Genomic DNA, 22,040 nt, shown 5'->3' on the forward strand with positions numbered 1-22,040 from the left:
TGACCTTGAGTGTTCAGGCCCTATGTTCAGTACTTTTAGAAACACCTTTGGTGGGGATCACAGGTTTTAGTTTTCTTGGGTATACCTCTACCAAACCACAACTGCACACCTGGATTTGGGCAGTTTCTCCCATTATTTCTTGCAGTGAACTGCAATATTCAGGAAGCCCCTTCAGGACTCCCTAGAGATGTTCAATGTGGTTCAAGTCCAGACTTTGGCTGGGCCCTTCAAAGAAATTCACGGCCCCAAAGCCATTCCAATGTTTTCTTGGCTGTGGACTACAGATGGTTGTCGTGCTGAAAGACGATTCTTCACCACAGTCTGAGGTCCTGTGCTCAGTAGATCAGGACTTCTTCTAGGACATATTTTGCTCGGGTTCATCCTTTCCGACCCTAACTAGCCTCCCAGTCCCTGCCGCTGAGGTGCTTCCCTAAGCCATGGTCCCACCAGCTCCATCCATCACCATAGGGATGGGTATTAGCCAGGTGACGAGCGCTGCTTTGTTTTTGCCAGGCATAGTGCTCGGCATTAATTACATTTTGGACTGAGCAGACCAGTGAATCTTTTTCCTCATGCTATCGGTGTCTCTCAAATTTCACTCAGGAGTCGATTCAGTCTAGCCACTTCACCCATAAAGGCTTTATTCATGGAGTGCTGTAGTGATCGTTGCCCTTGTGGCAAGTAGTGGCAATTGGGAATCTCCCCGTCCAAGGCCCTTCTTACTTTCCCGAAGGCACTGTATTTCTGTTATAAACATGTTTTCTGCGACCTAGTATAGCACTGGTGTCTTCAAACATAGCTGCGTGCCTTGGTCTTAACAGCACACACAGACTCATCACTGACAACAAGAGGTCTCGCAGCACGCATGTCATTTTCTCTTGGCTAAAAGTGGAGGAGAGACTCGCCGCTTTACTTTGTGGTTTTGTGAGAATATTATTTTAAATGAATGTTAAAATCGTCTCTACAGTCAACACTTAGTAACCAAATAAATGTCTTTAGTTTGAATTTCAGGTGCCTCTTTTGTACAGTACTGTATCTTTTGGTAAAACTCTTGTATTTCCCCTTGTACTTAGGTGTACAAATACTTGATACCTAGTTGTATGTATATTGTAAAGTTTTGATCGCCTCTACTGTTAATTATGCCTTTTTGTTAAGTGTTGGACTTCAGCTTATCGGGGTAAAAATAAACATACCGACGTCAGCAGATGCATGTTAATGATGCATTCTGGGACCTTTTGGCAACTGGTTGTAAAAGTGCCAGTGTTGAGCCAAAACCAGTTCCCAAAATGATACACTGAGCTTCAGCAGTGACTTTACAGGAACCCACCCTATAAAATAACTTCTGTTTTTGAGAGGGAGTTAAGTCAGTTTCACAAGTAATTTTTTCTCAGGTCGTGTTAGAAAGGGGTGTCTGCTGCTACAATCTGATATGCTATTACACCTTCTAATGTGACCATTCCTCCACGCTCTCTCTCTCTCTCTCTGTTCTCCCTAACTCATAATCACCAATTAACAGGAAAAGTGCTAAATAAAAAGGAGCCTCGTTTTGTCGTGATGAGCAAGAGCTGCGAGAAGCGAGAGAGGAAGAGCGTGGGACATGACTAATCCAAAAGCTCATTAAAACACAATAAAATCAATGACATCACTGTTACCTCTGTATCGCACCACAAAAGCAGTCATCCGTTTCATGGCTACTGTCTGTCTGGAGTGGAACTGACAAACTGTGTTAAATGTGTTGTGATTCTATACCACCACACTGTTTCTCTACACCAGTGCCATGGCGTATTGCTGTGTTAGTGGTGGGCGCTGAAGTCAAGGTTTTATCAATGCTGACATTTACCCCTCCCCCCCAGGCCGGTTATATCCGTATTGACGGGAGCGTTCCGTCCTCAGAGCGGATCCAACTGGTTCACCGGTTCCAGAACGACCCGGAGACTCGTGTGGCCATCCTCAGCATACAGGCGGCTGGACAGGTACTAACACGGTGTAGAACTGCTGATTGGAGTGGGCGGAGCGATCACGTGCTCCTATGGTAAAGACCGACACGCCAGTGGGAAAAGAGCTCCTGGTCTTTTTGGATGTCCTGGCTGAAATGACCGACTTGAACTGTTCCAGTGTATAACATTTCGATGTCTTCAGTGCATGTACAGTAGCTACTCAAATGGAAGTAGAGATACTCTATGGGCTTTTCAGTCCCAACGTGTGTCCCCCAATTCCAGTCCCGACGTTACACTTTTTGACTGATACCTTCCCAGACTGGCTCTGGTTCATTTCTCATAAGTTGTGTAAAAAAAAAACAACAGTAGCAGCAGCAACGGGTCAACCTTGCTTCGGAGCTCTCACATCTAAAACCACGTGTGAAACAATATGCCGTGGACGCGGCTGATGAGTGGTACATCGGGGCTGAAGGAGTGTGCTCATCCTCGTCCCGTGTGATCCCCCACCCCCAGGGCCTGACGTTTACAGCCGCCACTCACGTGGTGTTTGCTGAGCTGTGCTGGAGCCCTGGCCACGTGAAACAAGCTGAGGACAGGGCCCACCGCATTGGACAGACCGCTTCCATCCACGTCCACTACCTAATCGCCAAGGGAACCTTTGACACGGTGTTGTGGGGCATGCTCAACCGGAAGGTAGGTGTGTGTGGTCGGTGGATGTATGTTCAAGGTAGGTACCTTTTCATAGAAACGGACCTAATGGGAAGGGTCAAAGCTTTTCTGATCGCAGCGGGTTCCTGTCAAATGTAGATGTCATTCTGCGGCACTAATATCCCCTCCAGGAGCACAGTTCCCATGAATTGGCCATCTGAATCAATAGACTGGCCATCTTCCTTCTTAAGCAAAAACCTTTTAGAGGCCATTACCAAAGCATCGGAGTGCTGTTGGTTTTTGACTTTAGTGTTTTAATATGGCTTTAGTGTTTGTTGACTATGTCATCTATCATGCTGCGGAGAACAGAAAATTGGCTCCTTCATTTTGGGGTCATGTTAGTTCACATAGACAACCGTTCAAAGTTTGGGGTCACTTAGAAAGGTGCTTTCTTTCCATGAAAACACACACTTTTTGAACATGAACAAATTAAGTGACCACTGCACCTTTTTCTTTCCTTTCCGAAAAGGTTGAAAAGGAAAGGTGCAGTGGTGTCTTAATTTTTCCCGGAGCTGTACATGAATAGGAAATATAGCAAAATTAATAGGAAATATAGTCATTGACAGGGTCAGAAATAATGATTTTCAATTGAAAAATCATTGTCTTTCAAAATGTTCTTTAGTCAAAGAGTCCTCCATTAGCACCAATTATAGCCTTGCTATAATATAGACCTTTGGCATTCTAGTTGTCAATTGTTTGAGGTAATCTGAAGAGATTTCACCCCATGCTTCCTGAAGCACCTCCCACAAGTTGGATTGGCTTGATGAGCAATTCCTACGTACCATACGGTCAAGCTACTCCCACAACAGTTTAATAGGGTTGAGATCCAGTGACTGTGCTTGCTGCTCCATTACAGACAGAATACCAGTTTTTGCTTCTTCCCTAAATAGTTATTTCACAGTTTGGAGCTGCGCTTTGGGTCATTGTCCTGTTGGAGGAGGAAATTTGCATGGTGTTGCAAAATGGAGTGATTGGCTTCCTTCTTCAAGGTCCCCTTTACCCTGTACAAATCTCCCACTTTGCTTCCACCAAAGCACCCCCAGACCATCACATTGCCTCCACCATGGCGTCCACAGATGGCGTCAAGCACTCCTCCAGTTTCTTTTCATTTGGTCTGTGTCTCACACATGTCTACTTTGTGATCCAACCATATCGAACTTAGATTTGTCTGTCCATAACACTTTTTTCCAGTCTTCCTCTGTCCAGTGTCTGTGTTCTTTTGCCCATCTTAACATTTTGTTTTTATTGACCAGTCTGAGATATGGCTTTTCTTTGCAACTCTGCCAAGAAGGCCAGCATCCCAGAGTCACCTCTTCACTGTTGACATTAACAATGGTGTTTTGCGGGTACTATTTAATGAAGCAGCCAGTTGAGGACCTGTGAGGCGTCTGTTTCTCATACTAAACATTAATGTATTTTTCCTCTTTCTCAGTTGTGCCTCCCACTCCTCTTTCTATTCTGGTTAGAGACATTTGTGCTTTTCTGTGAAGGGAATAGTACACAGTGTTGTACAAGATCATCAGTTTCTTGGCAATTTCTCGAATGGAATAGAATTAATTTCTCAGAACACGAACAGACTGACACATTTCTGAAAAAGGTTACTTGTTTCGGGCCATTTTGAGCCTGTAATCGAAACCCACAATTGCTGATGCTCTTGATACTCAACTAGTCTAAAGAACAATTTTCAGCTATGCTAAAATAATTACAAAAGGGTTTTGTAATGATCAATTAGCCTTTTAAAATAATTGACTGGGATTTGTAAACACAAAGTGCCATTGGAACACGAGTGATGGTTGCTGATAATGGGCATCTGTACACTTATGTAGATATTCCATTTAAATCAGCCTTTTCCAGCTACAAAAGTAATTTACAACATTAACAATGTCTACACTGTATTTCTATTATATGTAATTTTAATGGACAATTTTTTTTAAGTGACCCCAAACTTTTGAACAGTGGTGTCGGCTACATGCAAAACAAGTGTTTCTTATCAGGCCCTTTTGTAGTCATTTTCAACCATTTGACGCTTAATGAACATGACCCAGGAGTCTGTGTTTTTGTTGTTGTTGACAGGAAACAATAACAGGCAGTACTCTGAACGGTAAGAAGGAGTACTTAAATGCCAAGGTGGGAGACAAAGACAAATGGGAATTCCTGAACTTCTCAGAGGCCTGGACACCGAGTGAGATGACCTTGACAGGTGGAGGAGGGGATGCTGACAAAACCACTGTCTTCTTTAACCATGTGAGTCCGTCAAGAATATCTGGAGGCCATGCATCCATGCAAAACTGTATATAGTGCGGAACAATAACGCAATCTGCGAGGTGCCAGTTGTGTCACATGGACCGTTCTTTTAAAGGTGCACTCCGGTCACATGATCACCACTGATCAGGATCCCAATCAAAATGGGGTTCAGGTGTGCAGGAGGTCGTCTGGGGTGGAGGGATGATCTGCTGTCTTTGTTGTAATAGGCAAGATTCAGTATGCTCTACATAAGTGTTGCTGAGACTCTGCCTCCCACCCCACAGTTTGAGAAGGACAAACAACATGACATACGCTCCTTCTTCTCTCCGGGTTCAAGCAAGAAGAGGAAAAGAACAGAGGAAGACTTGAGTCGATCACCCGTCAGTCCTGCGGCCTCCTCGGCGAAGAAGGGCTCTGTGTACTCGGAGGCCGACGATGAGGAGGAGCAGAAAAACAACTCCCAATGTCACCCTGTTCTCCAGGACCCAGAGTTCTCCCCCCAGGTGCAGAGGCTTTGTTTTCCCGCCCCCAGGTCCTGTCCTGCTGCCAGGAGGAGATCCCTGCCTAATGGGAGTAGCCCCAGTGGCAGCCCCCTGGCCCCGATGTTTGCGCCCCGTTGCCTCTCTGCTAAAGGGGGCCCAGTAACCGGGATGAGCCCCAGACCAGCACCCCCAGTCCTGCGGGGGGGTCGCGGAGGCTTGGGGAACGGCCAGGACTGGAGTTGTGGGACCTGTACCTACTCCAACAGCACCCTGCTGCTTTACTGTGAGATGTGTGAGTCCCCACGCCCCAAAACCACCTCTGGTGAGTGCAACGTGCGCACACCCACCCACACACACACACACGCACACGTTGGCAGGTGTAACATACGCAGTCAGAAATAGATCGGCACGGCAACGCGTGTCTTCCAGACGACAACGAGGGGTCTTAAGTCGCAGCACAATTTTCACCTCGCTGTCGAGTGAGAAACCGTCACGTGGTCTTCAGTGCCATGTGTCTCTGGAAGCCTCAGAGTTGAGAAAGTGAAGTCGGTGAACTGGCTGGGCAAAAGTTTGGCTTTCACTCTGAATAACTGTCACTCTGAAATGCGACCTAATAAAAGTGGAAGGAGGAAGGCGGCTTCTCTCCAAACACGGGCACCTCCCGTTTCAGATGGCAATTCTGGGGGGAAGGTGTGGGGAGGGTTAGGACAGAAGGGTGAGATCAGTGCTCTTTCTTTAAAGGATTACCTGTTCTTCTGTCCGTCACGACAGAGCAGCGCAGGGGATTCAAACGGCAGCAGCCCTCAAGCTTTATCTCAGTGATAATAACCCTGTGCTGGCTGACAGGCTGGCTTGGCTCTATAAGGCTGTCTGACAGCAGTGGATATGGCTTCAATGTCCGCATTCACATCAAGAGACCTTAGAACACTGAATTGTTGCGTCCCACCAATACAAAATTCCCCTGGGGAATGTGACAACCACATAACAGAGCCAGACCTACTACCCACTACGCTGTATTAGTCAGTTTGTTTAGCTTACACATAGCCCAGATTGGCTGATATGGTGTTCTAGAGACCACCCCCTTACCCATATAAACATTTGTTTATATCATCATAATTTTGACAAATATTCCATATTATTTGGTTTGGGAAATAATCCCAAGAGAACTGGTGAATCAAGAATTTGACTGCACTGGGCCTTTAAGGAATAATTGAACAGTGAATATAAATGGGAAGTAGTGTACTACAGCAACTACAGCAGCAGTTTAGGCATCATAGGAATGTTGAAATACACCACCACAATGTTCTGACTGAGATGGATTTCAGTTCCCTCACACACACACACACACACACACACACACTCCGTAAACAAAATCTGCTCAATTTCATGCTTGACAGAGGTGAGTAATGTTTGATATCTAATCAGCAAACAAACACAGTCCTCTCACTTACGGTAGGCTGGCATCGCAGGCAGCGTGTTAGATGGGACATTTACCAGGCCATCACATTTCTAATGAAAACACAGGCTGGGACAATAACCCTGGTGCTATTAAGACCTCACATCTCTGAAAGGAGTTTCGTAATCCTCTGTGACGAGCAGGAAATGCAGGAGAAATACAGCTTTAGTAAATAATTTAGCATTATAATTTGCGCAAAGCCAAGTCGTAAAAGTGCGTCACTTGTTTTCAACTGTTACATTTGCAGAGCTTTCGACAAATCCCAGGACAAGTTTTTTTTTTTTCGGGGGGGGGGGGGGGGGGTGAGAGAATGTCATGCTTTACAGACAGTAGTCTTGATTTGAGGAGAATTTTGCTGCATCTCCTGTCCTCTCAGCTCATTAGTTTAAAGGACCACCAGTGCTTGGAGTTGGCTACTAGAAAATACAGGTGACATTTGAGGAAAAGAGCTGCGAGGATGGCCTTCCACAAAAATACCCCTGAAAGGAAACATCATTAATTAGTCTGTTGGAAGATAGAGTTTTAATACTGTTCTGCAATTTCCACAGCATAAGCCCAGTAAAAACAAAACAGGATTTGCAGTTTATCCAAGAAATGGGCCTTAATTGCCAATATATTACATTTATATTTGAGTATCAATCACCTTAATGCTCTGTACACTGCTTCGTTGTAGTATTAGTAGTTCTCAACATGTCCTTCCAAGTCACAACTGTCTATACACACTGACTGGGTTTGGGGTCATTTTTATTTTATTTCCGTGAACAGTGAACCAACAAGTATTAAATAGAACTGTATTGAAACTGAAATTAACATAATCCTTACTTTATATTATAAACATGGTGGTTCAAACCCTGAATACTGATTGGCTGAAAGCTGTGGTATATCAGACCAGGTAACACGGTTGTACACTGATGAGCCAAAACATTATGACCACTCACAGGTGAAGCGAATAAGATAGATCATCTCCTAACAAAGGGTTCATGTCAAGGTCTGGGTAGATTAGGTGGTATGCAAACAGTCAGTTCTTGTAGCCAGTGTGAAATGGGCTGGAGTAAAGAACTGAGCGACTTGGTCCGCGGAACAAACTTCAAACCGGTGACAGGGTGTTGGGCACCCGAGAGCGTCCTGTCTGGTCCGAACCAACAGAAGGTCCACTGTGGCACCAGTCACAGGCGCTTTGAATGATGGCTACAGGAGGAATGTGGCTACAGGCCTCATTTTCAGCAGGATAATGCGCACACTGCACACATTGTTCGGGTTTGATTTGAGGAACATGATGAAGAGTTCATGGTGTTGATTTGGCCTTCAAATTCCCCAGATCTCAATCTGACTGAGCATATGTGGGATGTGCTGGACCAACAAGTCTGATCCACGGAGGCCCCACCTCGCAACTTGGAGGACTTAAAGGATCTGCTGCTAACGTCTTGGTGCCAGATACCACAGCACATATTCAGGGGTCTTGTAGAGTCCATGCCTCGACGGGTCGGCGCTGTTTTGGCGGCACACAGAGGACCAACAGTGTATTAGGCAGGTGGTCATAATGTTTTGGCTCATCTGTGTGTGTGTGTGTGTTATATATATATATATATATATAATTAAACCTTTTTTCCGTACCAAAAAAAAACTTTGAAACACCTTTTCTGACAATGTGAGGTGATCCAAGCTGTATGTTATTCTCTAAAGAACCACACTTCCTTCTTCGCTCCAGGGACTCCGTCACCACAGTCTCCTGGTTCCGCTGCTGTACCACCAGCTTCCCGACCGGACCAGTCCTCCTCCGGAGAACCTCCCAGCGTCACCCTCCCTAGCTCCGTCAGCGGGCAGGAGGAGGACCCCCGCGTTCCCAGTCCTCACTGCGGCACACCAACTGACTGGAGAGAGAACGAGGGGAGACCGAGAGAGGAGGAGGAGGAAGAGGAGGAGAAGGAGTGGAGACGGGGAGACACACAACAGAGAAAAGAAGAGGAGGAGAGGCAAAGCGGAGATCACCACTCATCCTCTCATGATTATTCTCCGGGTAATTCACCTGCTGTCGTTTCTCCTCTCCTCTCTCCCTCTTCCATATCTGGGGGATATTGTCTGGGGTGAAAAGTAACCCATATGGTAAAATGCTGTAATGCTATCTATCACGCTGAATAAATTAGATAATCCTTAATATACTGCCAGCTGCCTCCCTGGGAGGCGAATGGTTTGGAGGTGGAGGGGAGATGGGGGTGGGGGGGTGGTATTGTTATTATTATCTAGGATATTGAAGATATAGTCAAGTGCTTTTTCTTCTCAGCGTGCCAAAGTGGAATTAGAACTAGGTCTGGGATATAGTTTTATAGAGCCAATCTTTATTTATTTTGTAATTTGCATTTACCTCAGTAAACAGAATTGAATTGATGCCCTCACATTCAGTAGGGAGAAGAACGCGTCTTTTATTTCTTGGATGTGTCAGGAGGGGGTCTGGTCATTACCATTTCCTCCCCAGCAGCCGGTCTGTCTGTCAGTACATTCATTAGCACCATGAACACCAGCCAGTTCCTAACAGCACCAAACGCTCGCGCACTTACAGCAGCCCAAGACAGAATAACACATCCTTCAGAGACAGAACCTCACACGTTCTGATCCAAGAGTGCAAAATAATTTGATAGAGAACTACAAAGAGTTTTCTAAATATTGTTTTTTAATATAGTAGTACTTCCCAATTTCGACCATTTGTTTTTCCTGCCCTGACAATTCTGTGAAGTCCAATACGCGCTTACGGCGTTGCCCCATTGCCAGGACCTCTGGCAGGGTTAAGAGAATGGAAGATCGAGACATCTGCCCTCCGTCGCCAAGTCATTTTTCTTCTGATCACACTGCTCGCTCAACAAGGAAGCGCTCACCAGCACTTACTGGCCAACAACCGGGATCGAGTTTGCTCAACTGCCTGGAGGAGTCGCTAGAGTACGGCTAGGCAAGGAAGCTGTGTGTTGTCAGTGTGCCGTGACACGGAGGTAGGATTGGTGGCCACAGTTGTGCGCCGTGGGAGTGACAGGAACTGTCAGGAACTGCCCCCTATTTATTTGAGGAAAATCAAGAAAATGTGGCTTTGTGTTTTTAATCTGCCATAATTATTCCTACCCACCTCAATCTCTTACTGTTGTGGACTTTTCTGGAAGCCCAGTTAATGCCGACTGGGGGTTAATGTGGTACGCTGCGAGGGGGACCCAGCAAGATCAAGCCTTTAAGGTTCAAAGAAAGAGATGAAGAAGGGAGAGATGAGAACGAGATGAAGAAGAGCATGATGATGGGACGTGAGAAAGGAGAGTTTAGTCAGACTGAGATGGAGAAAGATAAGACAGAGGATAGAGAAGAGAGATGAGAAGGAGAGAATGGGGAGTAGAGATGAGGCAGAGGGTGGTGAGAGACATAATGCTGAAGATTGCAAGGGTCTAGTGCTTTGACAGCCTGATTGCTCTCTGATTTGTTCCCTTGTGGTGGAGAAGGACAATCAGCTCTCAGGGTCTGTCTCAGCAGGTAGGCACAAATGATGTTGTGGTCAATACAATCTATTTCTATAATCATGTCATCATTGACTTGTGTAGGGAAACCCGTTCTGTAGATGATCTATGGTAACGTTTTAATTATACAGCGTGTTATTTAATAGGGATATACAGGGTGATATTTAATAGGGATATACAGGGTGATATTTAATAGGGATATTCAGGGTGATATTCAATAGGGATATACAGGGTGATATTTAATAGGGATATTCAGGGTGATATTCAATAGGGATATACAGGGTGATATTTAATAGGGATATACAGGGTGATATTTAATAGGGATATACAGGGTGATATTTGCAATCTACCATTAGCAGCTCTCCCGTGCGTCAGACAAGGCGAGGCAAACTCAGACCGATTAAGCTAGCGACTTCGAGCGTGGAAATGACAGTTCCCTGAGGTCTGCTGTGGGAACTGGGTGGCTTGGGTTTCCACTCTGTGGAGTAAGAAAACCTCGATAATGGTGCTTTGTAAGATGAATAACGCCGGCCTTAGAAATCACCCCGTTTCTGCAGCAGTCACGTTCCACCAAATTCAGGTAACAGCAGGCACAAAATAGTGCTGATTTTCAATATTTGAACCAGTCGAAGTGCTAAGAGCATTCTGTCACTCTCCTAGATGCACTAGAGCGATACATATTCCCAGGCCCCGCACTGCTTTGGCTGTTTTACAGGTAATTCACAGAGTTGTCTTAGAGGAGGTATTAGTTTGGGTTATAGGCCAGGGCATTGTCTAAATGAACCCAGCAATGTTCCCGGTATCTAATTTCCACCCACTGACCTTTTCTTGCAGACAGTGCCATCATTAGGAAGCCTCCAGACCATAATGACCTTCCTCCTGTCCATTTATCTCACTCTCTTTCACCTCCCCTCTCCACCCTCTTCTCTCCTCCTTTCATTCTCCCTCCTCCGACCCCAATCTCGCCTATTCTCTCCACCCTCTGCCCACTCTCTCCTCTCAATCGCCTATCTCTCTCTCTCTCTCTCTCTCTCTCTCTCTCTCTCTCTCTCTCTCTCTCTCTCTCTCGCTGTTCCTCCACCCCCACCCCCCCCCCCTCTTCATTTGTCACTCCCCTCCCTGTCTTCTACATACCTCTCCCAGAAGCCCAGACAGGCGGTGTGTGTAGCCCTGATGATGATGGTTGCACAGCATCACTTCCCCTGTACCTCAACATGAGGTTCTGCGCCAGCATGCACACGGACCGGGTGTATGTCTACTCCCAGGTACTGGACGGCACCGCATTCGGCGCTCGCCTTCTGTTTCTCATCCCTCCCGCGCGTTGCTCTCATCCGTGCTAGAGCCCTTTGTGCTTTTGAGACGACGGGGCCAATTTAAATGGAGATTGATTATTTGTGTGACTGACTCCTTAGCCCTGCGCCCCTTCAGAGGATTAGCATATGACATGATAATATCGCTTTAAAGCACCAAGTCCGATTTGGTTTATCCTTTGAAATCATGATTGTGTAATCCTAGGCCACACGCGTTATTTAGAAATGGATTTAATCAGCGTCGATTTGATCAGATTTGTCACTGTGGCTAAAACAGGGCTTGATGAATTGGCACATATTTGTATGTGTGCGTATCCCTTTAAACGGTAGCAGTTCACCGTTCGCATGCGAGTGTCTCATTGTTCTCATGTGTGTCTCATTCCTGCCCTGTTACTGTGTCCACATACCAGGAGGGCAGTCCACTGCACTGTAACTTCATCCCTCTGGACATTAAACTGGACTGCTGGGAAGATCTGCCAGAGCCCTTCAGCAGACGCAGAGAGAACAGGACACAGGTCAGTTACACCTGAAAGTAGAATGGGGGGGGGGTACTTAACTAAATATTAGCAAACATTAGTTTGACGTCCACTACTATGCAATATTGACAACTGTTCCATTTACGGAAATGCTGATTAGATTTAAATAGTAACTAACAAAGCGATGATTAATTTCTGTCAAGGCTTCAGTTGGGAAGAGTAACCCTCAAAGGTGGTGCTAAATTCCTCCCTTTGTGTGTTTCTTTGTGCGGGGCAGATCTTGAGGCTTGTGCAGCAGTGGTTCTCTCTGACAGCCATGAAGCAGAGGCTGTTGCGTCGTAGTGGTCTTGTCTTCCATAGCCCCGTTTCGGCCCTGGACCAACTTACCCACAGCCAACACAACCACAACAGCACCAAGAGGCAGGTGGAGGTCCCTCAAAAGGATTGAAATACAAGGAAGTGTGTGTGTTTGTGTGCAGGTTTTACAATTGAAGTATGTGTCTTTAATGCAATAATAAAACACGGAACATTAAGTCAGAACATTTGGCCACTCCTCACTTCATCAGAATTGGGGTTAGGTTTAGGGTTAGAATTCGACCTAGGGGTTAGGGTTAAGTTTAGGCATTAAGGATTAGATTAGGAGTTAGGGTTAGGTTTAGTTTTTGAGATCAAGGGAAAAAATATATATGATATATTCTAGTAATCAGCTCAGCAAATTAGAATTTTAATGGTACTAATTTGCTGAGCCTCAGTTAGATATTAAAACCTACATACGTGTGTGCACCAATCCCATCTCTCCTCCTGCTGTGATATTCCAGACTTGTGTGTGTCTCAGAAGCCAGTCAGAGTAAACGTAGGAGGAAATCGGACACTGCAAACGACTGATTGGACAAAATGTGGGATTTATTCCTTAATCAAGGCCAATCAAGGTTTACCCCATTGAATAAATATCAAGCTGATTTGAAAATATGATATCTTGCTTAGAGACTGCATGCTGCGAAAGAAATTGAGATCTCAGTTCCATGTTCTTGCAGAGCATTTGTGAGTCTGTGAGTTAACACAATGAAGAAGTAAGAAGATGGAAGAGCAGTGAAAATCTTGTGGTTTGTTAGACACCAATCTCCCGTGGGCATCGATATAATACAGTAATATATTGAAACTGACCAAATTACATGAGATTTACTTCTGTTTCAGAGATTAGTTTGACTCTGAAACAGGATCTTTGCAGAGCCCTTTTCTTTCCTTTCCTTTTTTTTCTTTTTTACAAATGTTATTCATCTGGATTTCAACTATCAGATAGAAATTGATGGAAAATAACTCATATGTCCATTGGAGTCAATGATTTGTCCATTGTATTAAGTATATTTTCCTTCATGTTATCCTGTCGGTTGAGAAACCGGGCCAGGTTATTTGATGTAGTCCCATCTACAGTCAGGCCCGCCTTTACCCCCACACCTTCACCTTTACCCTGCCTAGTTCTGCCAGAGGTGGACCCCTTCTACAGTCAATGGTCGAACTTGTCTTTCATGTAGCAGAGGCCTTTTCATCCACCCTGACTGTGAGCTGGCCTGTTTGAAGTCCACCAGTTACCCTCTCCAACCCTCCTTCTCTCTTTCATGGAGATCTGCCCCTTCCTCTCGTCCTTCTTCAAAATCTGTCTTTGATGTGTCCCCGTTCTCCTCTTTTTCCCCTCTGTCCCTCCATCTCTCCCGCCCAAACTTCCGTTTCTCCATCCAGGTACTTGACCAAAGAAGATGTGACGCAGGCATCTGTCGGAAAGGTCCAGCGAGAGGGAGGGAGTGTCCGAGTCATCAGAAGGGACAGCTTCTTCGCCAAGAGGACTTCAAGCTCCACCTTTAGCTCACCACGCAGCCACACAGGACCAGAGAAGTGGGTCTCAGCTCTCATTACATTGATCTCAGTATCGGTCTCCAAGTATATTTTTCTTTCCGTCTGCAGATTTCGGGGTAGTAAACACGGTTGTCTTTTAGATGATGGAAGAAGTGGTTAAGTCTTGTTCTTTTCGTGGTGTTCAGCAGTGAAGCTCTACAAACTCTTATCCGTCTTCTGAGACTGTAGGCCCTGGCCTGTAACGGGCCGATGGAATGTTTAACTCGGGCGAACCAGGCCATAATCCACTGTCTGATGGAATAAAACCCATTGGATGGAAAGCCCCTCCAGGGAGAGGTCCCTCCCCTCTGACTTACTCCTCCAGTGGTTGTTGAGGCGTGGAGAGAGTGCGATGAGGACAGTTAAAATCTCCTCTTACAGGCCAGGGATGGACAGAGCATGTTGCTATGGTAACCACCACAGTGACTGGCTCTCTGTCACACAGTGAGCTGATCCGTTGAGGACCGTCAGGGTGCTCCCAAGAGCTAGGTCCCATCTGTTCCCTAACCCTGCTGGAACGTAGACCCATGCCGAGACACAGACGCCCACACACACACACGCGCGCGCACACATTCAGAATGTATTCACTTTTTCCCACATTTTGTTACATTACAGACTTACTCTATAATCTACACACAATACCCCATGTATTGCCATGCCTTCAGTCTGTCTTAACTCTATGCCCTGTTCTCCTCAGATCAGGAAAAGAAGATCCCCCAGACCAGGAGTCTCCTTGTGAAGACGGGGCTCCAGAGGCCCTGGCTGAGGCTGGTTGCTTGCAGGCTATGGACAGCGAAGGTCGTCCTCTGTGCCTGTCCTGCCACCAGGCCTGTGGGACTGCCGGGGGGGCCTGGGACACCCGCTTCTGCAGCCAGAAGTAGGTAGCAACCACAACAATCAGGGAAGCCAGGGAAAAATTACCAAAAATCCCCACGTTACATTCTGTTACTATTACTAAAGCCAAGTAAGCTGACTGTGACCTTCAGACAAGTTCCCTCATCGGGAAAATCTGTTCTGCTGTGTTCCAAGAGATTGTACTTGCTCCCTCCGGTCCCAGGTGCCAGGAGGAGTTTCAGCTGCGCTCCAGTCAGTCACATATGCGTGCGCGGGTACTGCAGACGGAGCAGGGCGTGTGTCAGGGCTGCGGCTTGCAGGCTCACCAGCTTTACCTGAAGGTCCGTGACGCCCCTCCCACACACAGGAAGGAGATGCTGGAGAACACTTGGCTGGCACAGCTGTCTCTCAAACAGGTTTGTTTGTTTGCTGGGTACGTTCCTCTTTGATGCCACAAAAGATAGGGGCCATCTCATTACTCTCACTGGGTTCACTGTTCATGTACCACACCTTTTTCCGACGAAAGAATGATCTAGAATACGTTGGATGCCTTTCTCAGAAATGTGCTGTTTTCATTTACATTTCTAGTTAAATTCTCAAATGAGCATATGGGCAATTGAAAACTGTTTTCTTTTTTTTTTTTGAGTGGGAAATAAAAATCTTTACATAAGTCTTGTCCATCAACAACTGACAGCTGAAATATAAATTTCACTTCAGGAATATAGTTCACTTCAGCATGACATTAGCTAAGTAGCAAGCAGTTAAGGATCTAGGCTACAGCTAATTAGCAAGGTACTATACAGTGTAGCAAATAGGCTACTCTTAGAAATTAAGCTGGCTATAGACGGGTCATTTCATCCATAGTAACCTGTTTAATGCTATAAGTCCAACTATCAGAATGGATAATGTGTAGTCAAAATAATCCTAAAGCACCTTTCAGTAAGTTGTCACTGGATGTTACACTATTTACCTGGCTGTTTGAATGAGATGACATTATACGTCTAGTGGCTGAAAACATATGTGACAAAGTGGATCCAAGTTCCACTTCCTAAGGTTGCAATGACAATATCATTTCTAACTGCTTATGCACCTACATCTGGAATAATACATTATTTTGTATTATTCACCCGTTTTAATACGTTCAGTAATGGCACTATAGGAAATTAAAAGTAATCCTATCCTGACCAATCAGAATTACACTTGGTGTAATGGATCTGCTAGTGACAATGACAACATATAGACAAAATATATAGGGTGAGAATACACAAAATTTAAGTTGACATGCACTGTACAGTGTGTGGTGAGCATATAGGATAATTAGATAAGAGCACTGAATATATCATGTACATGAATTTACAGTGGAGGTTCACATTTACATTATACCCTCTGCTGTCTAGATGCAGTGAGATGAGAGTTAGTAATGAGCTATTCTTTTTATTATACAGTTTAATGTGGTGTTTTTTGGTCTCTGTGGGACAGATGGCCGGTCCGACGTCTGTTGCGAAATGGGGAAAAACTGCACACTCTCTCTGCTCCATTGCAGAGATGGGAGCGTCTCCTCAAGCAATGTTTCAAACAGTGGCAGCCTGTGACAAATAACTTGTGACGTTTCCTGGTCGCTAAAACGTTACACTTTTCACAAAACAAACAAAAAAAGTGAATTACATGGTCAGGTTACTGAAAGCAATATATTTTTTACTCAAGTTAAATAGTGCCCACCTGAACAGTTGAATCCACGTATTATTTATTTTTACAAAATATTAAATTAGAAATGTGAGTAATGTGAGTTTCTGGCATTAAAAACAGAAGGGAGCACCTTTACTGACTAGTACCTCTGCTGAGGGTGGAAAACAAGGATTTATAATGCTGAAGTCTCCACAGAGTTGGAGAGGAGGCGAGTGGAGGTGAGGGAGTGGAGGTGAGGGGAGTAGAGGAGTGGTGGGGAGGAGAGAGAGGGGGGAGTATTATGTCCTTTACCTCCTACAAACACGCAGCTCAGTGGGATTAAATGACACAAACACCTTTTTTCCCTGCTTCCCTGGAATATGCGGCTTTGCGCTGTGAGAAGATAAGCCATTATGGTGGTGTGTGTCAGCGTGTGTGCCGGCGTGAACTGGGCGTCATGTGCAGACCCACGGCTTCCTGTGTTTGTGTGCGCGCGCCTTCCTCTCCCTCGGTTCACGTGAACAGACTGGCTAGTCCTGTCGGATCCTCCATGCATCGTTTCCAATGGCTCAGCTTCAGCCAAGAACCTGTTTGATTTGCTCTGCCGTTTGTACCGTAAAGGCCCCTCAAGCACAGTCTGCCTCTCCCACAAATCAATGTCGAGATTTGGCCTAAGACTAACAGGCCTCCGGTATTGAATGGAGAAGACTATAAACTACTGCTGTAATAAATGATATTGGTGCAGTGTGTCAGAGGGTTTGGGGGAATGTCTCAGAGGTACACCAGTTCTAAGCAGGCGGAGAGAGTGTTCTCCATCGACCGATGACTGAGTGTGGGTGTGGTTGTGGAGCTTCGCTTTACTTTTCCTTTGTGGGTAAAGGTTGGTAACCCATTTCTGGTTCTCCTGTGGCTAATAATGGGAGAGCGGTACTCTAACTACCGCTACTACCCGGGAATGGAGATTGATTTCTGGGCTGAATTGTCCCCAGGGGGGTACTCTTTCCACCTCAAAAATGAGAATGGGAAAGGCTTAGCTTCAAATTAAAATACCATTTGGTGTTCCCCTGGTCTAGGTCTTAGGGAAAAAGAAGATACAAGAATTTGATTTCTTACCTTCGCCTAGTGTCCCCAGCTAGTTCCCATTTACATGGGGCTTTGTAATTCCCTCTTCAGTTTCTGAAGACAGAATAATAGACCGAAGGAATTTATTCTTTCTAAAAAGTGAAGGCCAATGTCCAAGCTCTGATCTATTTCCTTAATAAAAATATTTTACACTAAAATGGTTATTACCTACTAGGAACTATTCATAACAGTGTAAATAATACATAGTACAGTACCTTTTTAATAATATGTAAATACATTTATGAAAAAGTACACACATCCTTTTTGCATCTTTTAAACTTTTGGGCTGAAGTCCGACAACATTAATTGATAAAGGTAACCCAATTTAAATGTACATACACAAAACTTTAAAACCATTAATGTAATTAAAATAGAAATGTCCCCAGGCGGGAAAGGTTCGTAAGCCTGTACATTTACCATCATATGAAAAGGGTGAAACATCAATGGTTGAGTTTTTTTACTGCAATGCCAGGCGGCATGTTTGGAACATAAGAACCCCATACCAACTGTAAAGCATGGTGACAGGATGGTTTGGGCTGCATCATGGCCTGGCCAACTTGCCCTTATTGATTCAAACATGAATTCCTTATTGTACCAGAGCATTCTTCAGGAAAATGTGAGGCTGTCTTTCAAAAGGCTGAACCGAACATGGATCCTGCAACAGGGCAATGATTCAAAATACACAAACACAATGATTCAGAACACACAAACACAATGATTCAGAACACACAAACACAATGATTCAGAACACACAAACACAATGATTCAGAACACACAAACACAATGATTCAGAACACACAAACACAATGATTCAGAACACACAAACACAATGATTCAGAACACACAAACACAATGATTCAGAACACACAAGCAAAGCTAAGACAGAAAGCCTCAAAAAGAAGAAATGGAGAGTTATGGAATGGCCAACTCAATGCCCAGGTCTCCAACCTATCACAATGCTTTGGGGGGGACTTTGCATGTAAGAAAGCCCTCAAACATGATAGTTGAAGCAGTACTATAAAAAAGAGTGGGCAGAAATGTATCCTAGCCGATGTAAGAAACTAATTGACAGTTACACGAAACGGCTATATGAAGTTATTTCAGCCAAAGGGAGCAACCTCAGCTATTGAAGCTAGGGTTGTTCTTAAGTTTAATGTATGTGTGTCATTTGTTAAATTAGGTGTTGAGGTGAATATTACATATCCATATTTACAAATATATAAAGACAAAAGACAACTTCCGAGGGGGTGTACATTTTCACATGGCTGTTTATTTGAAGAAAAGAAAAAAACAGTATTTAGCTCAACTGTTTAATTTATTTATTTAATTCTTTACTTTTGTCCATTTTTCTGTTTGTGTTTTTAGCTAAATGAGATGATTCGCGCCCCTGTTGAGGGTCAGTTCTGGCAGGTGGATCACATACGGCCGGTCTACAGTGGAGGTGGACAATGTTCCCTAGACAACCTGCAGACCCTCTGCACCGTATGTCACAAGACTGTACGTTTCCTGGTCTCACACGTGCACACCCACGCACACACATACACACACTAGCAATACGCATGTACATCCACATTGCTTTGCTCACTTTTTTAGGACCAGCAAATTGAGTGCTATGGAAAAAATGTGTTCCCTAACATTAACCTCAAAGCTCTAAACCTAACCCTAACCTTAACCCCAAGCCTAACAAAACATTATTTTCTGAGGACTGGCCAATTGTCAGATTTATCCACAAACACCCGTATGGTGTGGTCTATAGGTATTTTTAACAGTGAAAAAACGTGTTTATTAGCTCTGTGCTCCAGTACATGGCATTTTGGAATGAAACAATAACTTAAGAGGTTAAAGAGCAGTCCGTTTGCATCGTAAAAATGGCAACTCTTTTTACACGCCCTCTTTTAGTAGACTAAATGTGATTGGATAACTCAACATTAACAAAAGTAATCAAGCCAAACACCACCATGCTCTTTTGAACACAAATCCGATCAAAGTACTATACAATAACTAACCATATGTGTTGTTGGTTTTACAGAGAACTGCTCAGCAAGCCAAAGAGAGAAGCAAAATTAAGAAGGGCCTCGCTGCCTCCAAGGTATCATCAGACATCACTCGCTTCTTCGTCAAGAAATGAAATGTTTTTTTTCCCTCAGACACGGGGTGTTGTAGAAGCGATGAGCGACAGAGGAATGATACTTTTGAGTCCTTTTCATTTCTGTGAAGTACTTTTACGTAAACGTTGTCCTAACGTTCAAGTGATGTTTGAAGGCGGGTAGTGCGGCCTCTCTCGTCACTTTCAGGTTTTATGGCAGTGTCAACCTAGTGAGCAAAAGTGCTTAAAAAGACATCATCCCAACAACTGGTTCAAACCTGTTTTAAGCAAGACTCATAGGGGAGACCTGCTTTAGGGATGCTGTTGTTGATTTACCTGAATTGATGTAACTTAATAATGCTGCCTGTAACCAGTGTTTAAAACTACGCAGCTCCCCTCCCTCCTTGTGCCTGAACCGTAAGAACTGAGTCAGGGTTGATTTATGACAGGCTTTTCTAGTGCAGATACAGGCGGAACTGAACAAGCAGCAGACGATGCCGGCCTGTTTAAAGTGCCTGCCGAGCGTTCCATTTGCTGCTATTTTAGGTTGTGCAAACTTGATAGAAATAACCCTGAAAAATCGGAGATGAAAAATTGCGATGCTCTAGTTTATATCTCGACATATCTCACACACTTTTTTTCTATTAATGGCCTCTACAAATAGGCTAGTTCCCGATGGTTTTAATTATAAAAGCATGAATGGCTTAAGTAACATGACATTAATGAAAATAAAACATGCATTTTCTTCTGTTTGGGTGATCTACTTTGTTGTTTGTGGAGAGATGGTTTCAAAGCCTAACGCCATAGTAAGAGCCTGTTTAGTGTTTTCCGATGAAAAACATTCAGACCACTGCTGGTATGCACATAAAACGCCTACATAGGGTAGCCTATTTTTTCACAGGGATAAAGAGCACCTTTTCTATTGAACTGTTATTTACCAGGCAAACAAAACCATATTGCCTGAAGTCAAAAACAAAGGTAATAATATCCACATTCTGCCAGTTCTATCAGTCTTCAACCACCTCCAGTGTTTTCCTAAAAGGAGTTAACGAGTTAAGAGTGAGGAAGGAAAAGTTACTATGGAAACAGTGAGGACTGTACGTCGGTGATCAGCATTGTGGAGGGAGGATATTGATTCATTCCACAGCTCTTGGAGTTCAGGCTTCAGGGACACTTGGGCAGCGCCTGGTTGTAATCGCTCTCACCAGAGTCATGTCATCATCCGTGTGCCATCAAACAAATCCGCTCGACCGTGTCCCCGACGGCGCGCCCAAACTCGTTTCTAGTTGATCTAAAAGAGAGGTCCTATGGTTTGACGTCTTCACCGCAAAACCGATGCAGTGCGTCCATGACACCTAGTTGATTGTATGGAGAGCAGACCAAAAGAGGATGTTAGAGGACAGTGTTGATTTTGCAGCTATTTTTAATTACTTTAATTCTGAATAGGAGATTTATTGTAGGCCAGTTGTATAACACTTGAATGCAGAATAACACTTGAATGCAGAAGTAAGAGGTAGCCTAGTCAAATAAAAAGGCATATTAAAAGCCTGTAATATGTAGGCTACCTGTAAACTTTCATTAATGTCCACACTCTTGTCCAACTTCAAGCCTGTTTTATTAAGTTGGTAAACACTGTTAGCTGAAGGTTAAGGGATTACCACTATCAGTAACACAGCTCAAGGCAAACAGTGCCAGGTCATTTGTCTGCAAGGCGTTGAGTATTTTGGGTGCTGGGATATGGTGGATGTTTTTTTGTTTTTTTGCTTTTTATTGAAGAGTAGTACAGTGTGAAAGATGATGAGTGGGAGTTTCTGGTTGACTCAACGAGTCAATGTAAACTCTGGCATGCATGTGTGTCTGTGTTCAGAGGCTGTAATCTCCAGGTCAAAACGGGCCACAAACCAGGGCCACAAACCAAGGCCACTTCTGGCCTGAAACTCTTCACGGTTCTATCATCGTTGTTTCACCATTAAATCCCAAGTTTATCTGGAGGTTTGTGTATGAGTCTCCATTTCCTCTGTACAGCTGCTGCTGTGCTCCAGCCAGGTCTCCACTTAATAAGGCTGTTGTCCCTTTGCTGCCTGTCTGACGAAGCCAGAGGGGCCCTATGAGTAATGAACATATCACAAGCAGACAGCCACCCCCTGACATGCCCTCTCTGTCCCGTCCTGTCAGCTGCCAGCCAGGGCCGTGTGTCTGTCTGTCTTTGTCCACACCTGCAACTCCAGCAATGCTCTCACGACCTCTCGATCTTCCTCTATCTTCCTCTTGCCTCTTCTTTCTCACTATCTTTCTCTCTGTCTCTTCGTCTGTCTCTTCATCTTCCTCGTCCTCCTTCTCTC

At 44.6% G+C, this 22,040-nt stretch overlaps 1 protein-coding gene across 4 annotated transcripts in view; it reads left to right on the forward strand.

The window, feature by feature from the left end:
- The window catches only part of zranb3 (zinc finger, RAN-binding domain containing 3), a 40,865-nt gene extending 20,415 nt beyond the window's left edge, over positions 1-20,450 (forward strand). For 3 of the 4 annotated variants that reach the window (XM_010891084.3, XM_020042314.2, XM_010891083.4), the window contains exons 10-22: positions 1,854-1,973; positions 2,451-2,630; positions 4,719-4,889; positions 5,174-5,693; positions 8,536-8,844; positions 11,459-11,580; positions 12,036-12,140; positions 12,379-12,521; positions 13,839-13,991; positions 14,689-14,868; positions 15,049-15,241; positions 18,978-19,109; positions 19,642-20,450. In XM_010891084.3, coding sequence (XP_010889386.2) covers positions 1,854-1,973; positions 2,451-2,630; positions 4,719-4,889; positions 5,174-5,693; positions 8,536-8,844; positions 11,459-11,580; positions 12,036-12,140; positions 12,379-12,521; positions 13,839-13,991; positions 14,689-14,868; positions 15,049-15,241; positions 18,978-19,109; positions 19,642-19,740 — 2,427 coding nt within the window. In that variant the 3' untranslated portion in view covers positions 19,741-20,450. The remainder of the gene's footprint in view (positions 1-1,853; positions 1,974-2,450; positions 2,631-4,718; positions 4,890-5,173; positions 5,694-8,535; positions 8,845-11,458; positions 11,581-12,035; positions 12,141-12,378; positions 12,522-13,838; positions 13,992-14,688; positions 14,869-15,048; positions 15,242-18,977; positions 19,110-19,641) is intronic. The other variant, XM_020042315.2, reaches the window with a different exon arrangement.
- The last annotated feature ends 1,590 nt before the right edge of the window (positions 20,451-22,040 follow it).

Source organism: Esox lucius, chromosome 22 (genome assembly GCF_011004845.1).
Source record: "Esox lucius isolate fEsoLuc1 chromosome 22, fEsoLuc1.pri, whole genome shotgun sequence".
NCBI classification, from domain to species: domain Eukaryota; kingdom Metazoa; phylum Chordata; class Actinopteri; order Esociformes; family Esocidae; genus Esox; species Esox lucius.